Source organism: Sciurus vulgaris (assembly GCF_902686455.1).
Source record: "Sciurus vulgaris genome assembly, chromosome: 5".
NCBI classification, from domain to species: Eukaryota; Metazoa; Chordata; class Mammalia; order Rodentia; family Sciuridae; genus Sciurus; species Sciurus vulgaris.
In genome coordinates, this window is record NC_136465.1 from 100,294,397 (window position 1) to 100,306,668 (window position 12,272).

Below are 12,272 nucleotides of genomic sequence, written 5' to 3' on the forward strand. Positions count from 1 at the left end.
CCACACGGCAGACTTTGATATCCCTAGTGCTATTCGTGTGTGCAGATTCCAAAATCTAATCCACTAAGAGACGCAAAAAAAATTTGCTTATAATTTTAGTGGAATTTTGTGAAAAACTGAATTTAGGTTTTAGAAATGATCAATTTATGGAGCATTAGGAAGTATGCATAATTTTAGCATTTCTTCCTTTTATCTCATTTTATATATTTTTACTTGATTTGACAAGCATTTATCCAATATGTCTTGTTATAAGCAAGTGAATGAAAAATTATGTATGATAATGTATCATAGTAATTGTCTTCATCTAAAATGCAGTCTCTCAAATTAAAAAAAAAGGCAAATAGGCTTCATTGTATTTATTCTAAAGGCCGTCTATGCCAAATTGGCTACATCCAGATTCCTTTTCTATCCTTTCTTTTTCCAGTCTAACACACTGCCAAACTTCTAAAGTAAACAACTACTGTGTATGTTTTCTTAATGTTCTAGTACAGTGATGCTTAAGCAGGTCAAATGGAGAACATCCTGAACAACATCAATGAAGTTTAAAGACTTCACTGAATGGCATGGCTGAAGGATGAAAAATGTCAAACATCTTGCTTATCTAGTTAAATATTAGTTTGGTTTAAAATTTCTCCTCTGTAAGTAATTAAAGCAAATTAAATGCCTGGGTATTAAGAACAATCCAATTTGAGACGAGTGAGAAAGTCTGCCCTTGATGTTATATGGCACAGCAGCCAGACCTACTTACCACCTTCTGCCCTTTATTCACATTTCTAGTTCATCACTGCCAAAAGAACGTGATAGTGACAGTGTCTTGCTGCACTTGTATTTTCAACATGTACATATGGCATGAGACACTTATACTGACTCACCAATTTCATTCTGCAGAGAAAGATTCCGAGACAGATTCCTCAGGAGAGAGACTGCAGTCTTTTTCACGCTTGGATCACCAACATGTAGCATCTTTCGGGTATGCTGAAGGCCGTTTTCCTTCTGGACAACCGTCTGGGCTACTGATGTTGGCATCTGTTTTGTGAGATGTCCTATAAGTGCTATTACATTTGATTTCATGGTAATATTAAGGTGTTTTTTTTTTTTGGTAGATAACTAGATGTTTTAAAAACTAGAACTGTGGCATTAAGAGCATAGCAATGGTAATGTACCAAGCAAATATGAGGTCCTAGGTTTGCTCCCCAGCACAGCATGCACAAAATAAATAAGTCAACAAAAATATACATATATTGAAAAGTAAATAACTCCGTTAAAAAAAAAAAAAACAACTAGAACTGAAATAAAACCAGTTTAAGGATACTTTCTTTAAATTCTTATTAGGTTTCCAATCTAATTACCAGATAGAAACAGTTGGTTCAATATTTTTTAAATGCATTGTTGGATTTAGTTAGCTATTACATTTTCTGCATTTGTATTTACAAATCAAATGGGTTTTCCTTTTCTTGTGTTTCTCTTATGGATTTGATAGAATTTAGTCACATAGCTATACATCAGTCACTCACTTCTGTGGTGACATGGAATCTGTTTTCGCCTAGACAGTCAACTGAACTGAGAAAACATTTTAAAGGGAGACATCTTTGATTATCACTTCAACTTATTTACTGGTGAAGAGCTTAGTCATCTTTTCTGTTTCTTTTTGTTCGTTTGGGCATTTCACATATCTGAACAAGCTTTGTCATTTCCAAACAAAATCCAGTTTATTCTGAAAGAGATGTTTGGCTTTTAAAGAAAGGAATGTATTGCTTATTAGGTTATTTGTAATTCTTGGCTTTGAATCAGAGGCCACATGTACAAGTTGCTGGTCGAGGTCCAGGTCCACTAGAGGCAACTCAGACTTGGAATTAGGTAGGCAGTCTTCTTTCAGAGGTTCTAAATGTTGACTAGGCTCTTCATAGCATCAACAAACCTCTAATTCAGGCCTTGGTTTGTGTTTGTGGCTTCATATTAGACTTCTATTTGAAGTTAATTTGGGGCTACCACACCAAAAATTCTTATAACTCTTGACATTGTTCAGGATGCCGTTTGCCCCATCTAAACACGTATGCCCCTTGCCCTCAGCTGTATCCCTCTTTTTCTTATATTTCTCTACTCCATGTTAAGAGAGGAGGTTCTTAATATAGGGTCCAGGATAAGCTATAGAGAGGGGATGGGAGATCCCTAAAATTATTCTTGTGTTTATATTTGACATTCTCAGGGAAATAGTGCATAACTTTCTTTAGATTCTCAAAGTGTATACAACTCAAACACGTTTAATTACCACTATTTAAAAAATGTTTGTTCTACTGTTAGATGAATCACAATTTGTCTTTCACTAATTTGCAGAACATTTTGTTAGACTATTTACTATTCTCTGGGAGGAATCCACTTCCCATAGCCATCTGGGGAGGAAGCTATTCATTCTGTACATCTCCTGCATATTGGACTGGGAGGTAGGCTGGGCATTCCTCTCTCTCCCTAACAGCCTGTCTAGATGACACTGTCTTCCCTCGGATGCAGAAGCTGTGCTCTTCTGAGTTACTCCATCCAGCTCTAACACTGTGTGGCATTCTCTCTGGAGGCTCTGGAGCTGATTCACAGACCTCTCCACCTTCTATTCATGCACAGTTCCTAGATTTCCCCAAAGTCACTGACTTTTATCTTCGTGTACCAGCTGCTTGCTCTGGTGGTCATACAGAACCTGTGCTCATTGCCTCTGGAAACATAAGTCTGGCAATGCCACGCTCTGAACACATCTTCCTGTCCTCCTTGCTCTCCTTCCCTCACTCCTAACACGTTTCTCTTCAGCCTCATCAAGAACCCCAGTCCTGAGCTGGGGGTATCATTTAGTAGTAGAGCACCTTCCCAGCCTGTGTGAGTCCCTGGGTTTGATATCCAGCATGCCTAAAAACAACACAACAACAACAACAAAACCTCTAGCCCTTTAATCTCAACTTTCATTTCCCACACCTCAAGTCATCAATCCTCCCCTGTCTTATATTTCTTATTTACACTGGAGTATATGGACCATTACATCAAATATTACCTTTCTAAAAACCTCAACATGCTTGTCATTCTAGCTTACATTACACCCATTTACCAACACTTGCAATGTGGGGTTCCTTTAGCTTTTTGTCCTTTCTGATTTTATACTTGATTACCAAACACTGCTAGAACAAACAGTGTGCTTTCCCAGTGGTAATTCTGCAAATTTATGGTTTCCATTCTCCATTGGGAACTCAAATATTGCTAGTCAATCCACTATAAACACCAGCAGGGATTTCAAAGCCTTGTACCAGAGTGATCCTTCTACAGCTTAATCTGATTATGGTCCACCTCAGTCTTAACCTTTCCATGACCCTCCACTGCCTACAGAAGGAAGGGGAGGCATGTCGGTATGGACCACCCAGCTCATTGCCTGGCGCCTTCCTCACCACTACTCCTAGTTCTCCAGGCTACAACTATTCTAAGCGGTGTGTCTCCTCCTACTAGATCACATACTCCTTGAAAGGAGGGAGCTTCAGGTTCTCTCCGTGTACAAGTATGCTTTCCTTTCAAAGTTTGGTTGCATTTTTAACCACAATGCTAATTGATAAGACAAATATTGGTTTTATCCTTTCTCAATTTTATTCAAAACAAAGATCAGGTTTCTGTATAACTCCACTAATATGAAAAGTGAATGTAGGTTCTGAAGTAAAGAATAAATAACATTTTTATTCCCTATAAGAGTGCTTTTCTCTATGGGGACAGATAATTGAAGATTAGCCTTACAATGAGCTATTTTGGAGAAGTTTAATCATTTGATAATCAATGCAAATAATATAAGCTTAAGGCAAAGAATATAAGCTTAGTTGAAATCATTTACAGAATCCATAAATATGTAACCTTGCATAAAATACTGGGAAGGGAAATAACTTGTTACTATTTTATGTATTTTTTTCTTTGCTGGTATAAAGTAAGTACATCTGGAAAGAAAATCAACACTTTATTTTGTAGATGAATTTCCAGAATAGAAAGCACAGATATCCTTTTTTTCCCCCTTTCCTTTCTTTTGTGGGGCTGGTGATTGAAGCCAGGGCCTTGTGCACGCTAGGCAAGTGCTCTACCACTGAGCTACATCCTCAGCCCCACAGATGTCCTTTCTAATTCTGTACTACAGTAGGCATACGTTGTTTTTGACTTCCCAGCATTTATTCCTCCTTCATTTGATGACGACATTCTGGTTTTCCATTAGAGAGCCACTCCATTACCATTTCAGTTCATGTTGTACAAGTGGCCATGATCCTTTTCTGTTCAAATTCAGGCCCCTGGCACATTACCCAGGCCTGGCCTCACGCCAACTTCATGGCCTCACGCCCACAGGTCCTGGCTGAAGAGACTCACATCAGGCCAATGAACCACATTTTCTCAGTTCTTAATAGAGCAATTGGAAAAATAGTTTTTTCTTGTGGAGACACCAGGCTGGTAAAATGTAAGCCTAAAATAATTCCTAGCTATCTTTGTTGCTATATGGGTAGGACCTTTGAGAGCAAAACCAATAGAGGGAAATAGAACTCAGGGATGGAAAAAGTCATAATCATCATTGGAGTACCAAAGTCCAGTCAAGACAGAAGAAGACCCATCTTGAATCTTTTTCAGTTCCAAGATAAATTCCATTTCCCCCCCTGAAGCTTGTTTAGGGCTGGATTCTGAGACCTGTAACTGAAAAAGCACTGAGCAATACAAGTATCTATACGTCTTGTACTTACAGTCTGACCTAGTGTTACAGAAGCTGAGGTTGAAGGTCCGGAAGGCAATTCCTCAGAACTGTCTTGACTGAAGTGAGGAAACTGCTCTTACCTCATTTTTTCATCTCTGAACCTTATGTAGGTATGTTTATAATGTCATTATCTTAAAAAGTAAGAAAATGGACATGGTACTTACTGGGCCACTCCCTGCTGTGAGATTCTGGAGAGCTCCTAAGGATGCTTCCTGTGTGTAGTTTCGGATGCTCTTGGCAATCAAGGACAAATACATCCTTATCACAATGGAGTGCCACAGCCACTCCACGCCCTTGGGGTTACTCTTTTCCTCTGGCATTGGCACATCCTGGTATTGCTAACCACACATACACAAAAGGGAATCCAGAATTAATGCACTTAAAGGGATGTCTAATTCTACATCCAAGCCAACAGACCAGAAATACTATGTAGAAATACTAACAATTTGCATAATAAGAAGCCACTGAAATAGAAATTTAGAAAGCAAAGATGTATGATTTCTAATTACTTAACTCTTAGCTTACAGTAACTATTTCTTCCTAACACCACTCCACACTCCCCAACCTCCTATTTCACAGTGAGAGACCATTAAGAGAATTAGGCTAGGCACAGGTCCTTCTAGAATGGTTCAGGCTACTTTTAAGTTAAAAGTTAAACTGGTCAAAATCACTCTAAAGATAAGAAAAACAGTATTGTTCTCTCAGAACCTCGTGTAGTGTCCACGATAGCATCAGCATTCTAAATTTACCAGTTGTTCTCCAAGTTCACAGACACCAAAGTGGAGCAGGGCAGATCTCGTTTTTTCAGTTTTCATGTCAGTATGGAAATACATATGTTATTTTTTCCTATGAGGTTTGATTTTATTGTGTCTGAAGTTTGATTTCAGAATTCCCAAAGCCAAATATCAGGGCTACTTTTAATGTTTAATCAAAACATATACTTCCATCTGAACTGCACTAAGGTTATTTCCTAACCTACATGGTATACAGTAGTATAGTTTAAAGGCTAATAATGTACTTCTGGAGCCAGATTGCTGGAAATTCAATTTTTTTTCCCTCCACTTATTTGCTGAATGAATCTGGGAAAATTAATGAACTTTTCTGTACCTCTACTGGAAAACAAAGATATTAATAACACATGCCTCATAGGATTGATTTAAGGATTAAAAGACCTTAAAATAAAATAGTGTTTAACATGTATTAATTACTCAGACACACACACACACTCTCTCTCTCATTTTTGGTCTCCCTGCTTCTCTCTCTTTAGGACCTCCCAATATACCTCTTTTACTTTCCTGCTTCGACTGCCAAAACACCCAATACTTTTGTTGTTGTCAGTCTGGATATTCCGGTTTTGAATATAGATACTCTGGGAATACTTCTCTGGAAGCTCTGCCTCTAGCTGGTAGGAGAGATTATGAAGAATGCATACACAATTCTCTGTTGCCTGGGAAAAAAGGATATGAATATTGTTCACATGTATATAGATATCCTTTGGGTGCAATTTCCCAGGGCTTACTAGGCTTCAGCTCTTACAAGGCTTATTGGCTGTAACTGGGTACACTCAGATGGGGGCAAGACCGGGGGAGGGGCATCTGGGTAAATGGAATGACTGATTATGGCTGGAAAGGCTAAGGTTAAATCATGAATGATCATGAGTACAATGCTGAGAAGTGGAAGCTGGATTTCTTAAAAAATGGGGAAGGTTTCTAGTTTACTTTTTCTTTGTTTTCTAGAGGTGCTGGGATGGAAACCATGTCCTCATGCATGCTAGGTAGGTGCTCTACCACTGAACTACTTCCCCAGCCCTCTAGTTTACTTTTTAGAGTGTGTCCAGAACAATTTTATATTTTAGATATATAATTCAGTAGCTATGCTGAGTTGGATAATAGGAAGTGATATTGTTTATAGGGACCAATTAGGAGGCTATTGCAATAGCTAGATGCACACCTGACAGCAATACTAGCACAAGAGAAGAGTGGATGAACTAAGTCTTCAGAGGTAGAATGTGATATGTTGCCCAGTGGAATGGGATGTGAAGCAAGGTAGGTAGGCAAAGATTACTCAGATTACTTTTTTTGGTGAACAGTGATAATCATTAAGGATTGTACAGAGAAAAAAGTTTGGGGCAAAGGGAAGAAATGAATTTAAGTTTAATGCTGAACATTTAGTATTTGGGCACCTACTAAATATCCACATTGAGCTGTTAAACAGATAACTAGAAATTTGCACCTGAAAAATAAATAATAAGACTAGATAGATTTTAATATTTCTAAGCACATATGCAAAATCTGTGGCTCAGCAAATGACCAGTGAATAATTCAAGGAGCTATTCTAAGACTATTCTGAAGCAACATAGTAAGTCACAATAGGAAATTCAAAATGTGAGCTACTTTACTCTCACATTACCTTGTCATCTGGCTGGTAATCTGCAATGGTTCCTCTGACATAATGGACCAGAGAGTCGATGAGTCCATCACACCTTCTCATCACTTTCCTCCCATCAGGGCCTGCTGAACTCATGTTTCTATTAGGACAAATAAGCAAGAAACTGTAGGCCATGTATCCCACAGGTGTTCATTCTGAAGCTTTACTTGATGCTTCTTCTAGTGTTTGGAAATGCCAAATTTGTACAGATGTGACAGTTGTCTGAGACCAATAAATCATCAACTGCCTAATGGTCGTCACATCCAAACACAATTTCTCAACATATCCATACAACACACAGTAACCTCAATGCATTTTCTATATACTTCAAGTACCAAGGTCAAAGCATTATTTACCCAATCTTCACCCTATTTTGAGAAGGCAGAAATGAGGCAGGTGCTTTGTAACTGAAAGAACAAATGGCACATTAGAGACAGCAATACATGGGCTATCCAAGTCCCAAGGTACTCCACATCTCAACTCCAAATAACTTACAGTTGTTCTGGGCCTCAGTTTCCTCATTTGTAAAGACATTATTTTGGAATTTAGGTTTCAGTATAAACAATTTTGATAAAGATTAAACCAAATGCTTTAAAGTGTGATGATCCTGTAACTAAAATGGCAGAGACATGTCAAAGAAAACCGTTTCCAGTGTGCACGACCCGAGTCAAAAACGTGACCTATAAATATCTTCGCACTCAGTCTCTTTCTAATTTTGCTAAGCATGACACCCTTCTATAAACAGTAACCAAGTCTACAAGTGGAGGTTGCTTCCTTATAGAGAAATGAAGCTTATCAAACACAGCGAAGTAATATATTTGGGGATTACATTGCAGATGTAGACCATGTGATTGCAAAGGCCTTTCTGCCCTCAAATACTGCTTTTAAAGAAATAAATGTGCCCAACATATTTCAAGAGCTAAAGGAAATGGGAATCCCAGAGAGATCTCTTCTATAAGTTGATTTCTATGAAACTAATGATTCTTGACTGTTGTTATCAACCCATAAAAATGGCAATCTCATGACTCAATAGTTGAGGAGATAAAGTCTAATACACTGAAAACTTAGAACATACTAATAATTGAAAGTTGATAAATTGATACAATGAGATTTTCTATTTTAACAAAATCCCTTCTGTGATTCTGGTTCTCATTTGAGTTTTCTTTTTAAAGATTCACTTCCTTATTTATTTATTTTGTGTGGTACTGGGGACCAAGCCCAGATCCTTGCACATGCTCAGCAAATGCTCTGCCACTGAGCTATGTCCCTGGAACCCTTAAATTTTGCTGTACTTGGAAAAAGTCTGACACCTTGTCAATTAAAAAAAAAAAAAAAAAAAAGATAATGAACGAATTCGTTTACTGAAAATAAAACAATTTTTATGTTTTTTTCTTGGTCAAGAAATGATCATTTAAACCAATATGCTTTATGTATTCTCTTGGAGCCCTTTAGAATGATGGAAACTGAAGAAACTTGACAGGAATTGAAAAAGCATCTTTTCTGCTTCCCAATTTTACACACAAAGAAACTGTGCTCCAAGAAGTTTAAGCAAATTAGTGGTAAAGTTGGGATAGGAAGACCTTATTTATTCTATGCTCAGGTTGGTCCAGAAGAGCAAACCTCATCTAACATTCATTTGCATCTGTCATTTGTTCAGCAAATACCATATGTCCCCAACCACAAGAAAATGTTATCATATCCTGAAAGTTTCTCTCTGGCCCTTTCAACCTCTGTCTTGAAGAAATGGCAGTAGTTTCAAATTGCTTTGAAAAATTAAAGGGTCTGTCTTGCTCATCAGCTAAGCCTACTACATACCTTGCAGATGGGTGACTGAGCTTTGTTTAATTTCAGGGTGTTTATTTTGGGTCACAATGGTAATTCAATTTGGCAGTACTACCAGTTCACACGTACTAACTGTTGTCTTGTAGTTTGGTATTATCCAGACTCTACTTGCTTGAAATGGGACTTATCAGGGGTTTCTGGCAGTTGATACCTTTGCTGACAGAAAGTGCATGGAACCCCACTGCTTCAGTGTTTGCGCCTGCATATCAAAAATAGTTCTCACCTTACTTAACTACCAAATATGAACGATAAGTACAGATTATTTTATACCTCTTAACCCATCAAAAGAAGCCATTAGACAGAAAGTAATTTGTTACTGTACTAGTCTGAGAAAAACAATAACTGTAGAAAATGATACACCTTTCTGAAAGTATTTTTCAAGAGTTAATACTTAAATCTATGGGAATCAGAGAATTAATATGGCTACACTTAGTTGAACTGATCCTTTTAAAATGTGATCCCTGAATCCTGAAAAATATTACTATTTCTTATATGTAATTCAATGTGGGCTTAATATGGAAAAGAACTCAGAATTATAAATGAAATATACCAAATCATTCATCTTATTGAAAAAGAAGAGAATGAGCTCCAAAGAGTTTAAGTTACTCTTCCAAACACAACAGTTACTTGATAATGATTATCAGTTACTAATAGAACATATGGGAAATGTTTAATTTAGTGCCCATGGTTTAAATGTGGCTAAATTATAGGCTCATTTTTCCTGTTATAATATAGCCTAAGTCGGAGAAACATGTGGGGACCTTTAAGGAAACAAAAGCTATGTACTATGGACACTCATTTTTTACAAACAGGTCTTTGTCCTCGGGGCTGCAGGATAGGGGCCAGGGCCTAAGAAGAGGGGGGAAGTGATGGAGGAGATGAACTCTTCATAGGAAGGCAGGGCTTTTGGAGTTCTTTCTCTCACTGGGCCCAGAGGGGGCATCAGCTTGACCTGCAGCCAGTAAGTGATACCAGAGAGAATTTTTCTGGCAGTGTGATATGTAGTAGAGGTGGGGAAGACAGAATTTGAACCTCTGTATGTCTCTGAGAGGTCACAGACTTCAGGTGTCTTATCTAAAGCAAATCTGTGACTCTTGACCCTCTTCAAGACCACTTATCTCGCACATTCCTGAGTGTCACAATGAAAAACAGAAAAGAAAACAACACATCAGGGACCTATTGTTCAAAGGAGGAACAGTATGTCTCTGGTAAGGTTAATGACAGTGTGCTGAAACCTTAAGTTCCTAAGGTAAATTAAAGAATGGGCCAAGTCAAATGGTAAAACTAGATGCCATTCAGTGTGTGCACTAGACATTTATAGTAGGCAACTTATGATGAGCTATAATTTTCCAAAATCTTCAAAATTAGGGTACCCAAGAATCTCATTCAGAACACAGACCTGTGACTGGCATTTAAAATCAGGACTGACTGCTTCTAACAGCATTTCTACTAGTCTTTCCACATTAGGTGTTTGTATGACTATGTGCACGTATGCTCTCACATATGCCTAGTTTTCCAGCTCTGGAAAGAAGTGTGTTATAACAGAGAATGTTCAAGCTCAGTGTCTAATATGTAGCCAAGTGACCTGGGGAAATGATGAGCCAATAGAAAATATTTAGAGTCAAAGATTATAGATCTATAGTTAAGTTACCAGGACATGGGAATGGCAGAAAGAGATTGGTGTACAGCTTTTCAAGATACTTCACCAACAAAACATAATTTGAAGAGGCGGAAATTTCTCTTTTAAGTAGGGCTATTTCTATTTGACAGTGGTGTGATTTCTAACTGATCCACCATTTATTTGTACATTAAATACAAGACGTAGTGGTTATAGTGCCAGTTCAGCATACTGAGATAGTGACCACCACATGTCATAAATTGTGCAGTTAGGCCTCAAGTGGTCCCGGTCCATTAAGTGCTTAGGTAGGAAGACTCAGAGTCCATTCCAAGACCAGAGTTGTCACTTGATAAGACACTGACTGATAAGGAAGTATCCTTCTTCCTCCTGTTATTTGAGATTTAGGTCTGGGTTTTGTTTACCTCTCAACTGATACATGTCAAACAGTTGGGCCTTGTCTGTTACTAATCAAGAGAAAGCAGCAGAGGCAGCTTGTGGTTGCATTCAACAAAAGGGGAGCCTCATTTGAACTGGCAGAGGAACTAAATCCCTATGCCAAGAGAAGTGCTTGTCTGTTACTCTGAAGTCAACATTAGTTCCTGAAGGTATCAGCAAACATCAGCCAGTTTACTGTTCAGTCTGCAAACAGAAGCAGCACTGGGAAGTAGAACAAGGCTACACAGCATCTACAATGTGGTACTTTCAAATCAATATTAATCGTATAAAGATATGTCAGAATCTTCTACACATCAAAAATTAGAAGAGGGTGGAGGAACAAAATCCTTTAGCTTTGCTTTCCTGCATTTTTGGATCTTTCAAAGGAATTGTGTAATCAATTCAGCCAGAAATCATGTGGTTGGTGGGCAACATTCATTTCCTTTTGATTAGCTGGAACAGATTGTTTGGGGGTAGAATGCCAAATTCCATTAAAATCGATTATAAACAGCAAACTGCAATTTAAAAAATACACAGAGGAGCCACTGCAACTTGAATAAGCACTCCTGACATCTATAGGAGATATCTGGGTGTCAGACTAGGATTAATGATATGCTTAAGACTTAGAGTAGAATAATATGATGTCCAGATATTTTGCATCTCCAAGACACGCACTGACTTTAAACTGCAGGACAGTGACAAAGTCATTAGTTGTTTTATATCAACCCACTCATTTAAAAAATAATATATTAAAAAATTTAGGGTCTGGGTGGAGCTCAGTGGTAGAGTGTGTACTTAATATGCTCATAGTCCTGAGTTCAATCAGCAGCACCAGAAACCCCCTGATTTATTTATGAAGAAGTTCAGTCTATGATAATAGTTAAAAAAATGTTCTTAAAGACTTCTGGTGTTGTAATATACAGTTCATAGAATACCGCCTTCAATTTAAGCTATACACAGGGATTTTTCTTTATACATTAGAATGTTTTTAAAACTCTCTGACAAAGACACTCTTGGGAATTTCCTTTTCTGTCCGAGAAACTCAAACTAATCAAAGCAGAAAAACCAGCAAAAATAATCCTTCTGATATAATAAATAAACATTATTCTGTTTCCTTTACTTCTTCCTCTCTGTTATTCCTATTCATGTGTTTTCTTTAATAATTATCTCAGAATCAGGCTCCAAGTAGGAGTCAGTATTTAT

General features: G+C 37.8%; 1 protein-coding gene across 1 annotated transcript in view; it reads right to left on the minus strand.

The window, feature by feature from the left end:
• Positions 1 to 12,272, minus strand: part of PKP2 (plakophilin 2) — a 76,883-nt gene that overhangs the window by 7,163 nt on the left and 57,448 nt on the right. The window contains exons 7-10 of the mRNA XM_079139347.1: positions 7,157 to 7,274; positions 6,030 to 6,194; positions 4,912 to 5,085; positions 873 to 1,026 (exon numbers count right to left, since the gene is read on the minus strand). Coding sequence (XP_078995473.1) covers positions 873 to 1,026; positions 4,912 to 5,085; positions 6,030 to 6,194; positions 7,157 to 7,274 — 611 coding nt within the window. The remainder of the gene's footprint in view (positions 1 to 872; positions 1,027 to 4,911; positions 5,086 to 6,029; positions 6,195 to 7,156; positions 7,275 to 12,272) is intronic.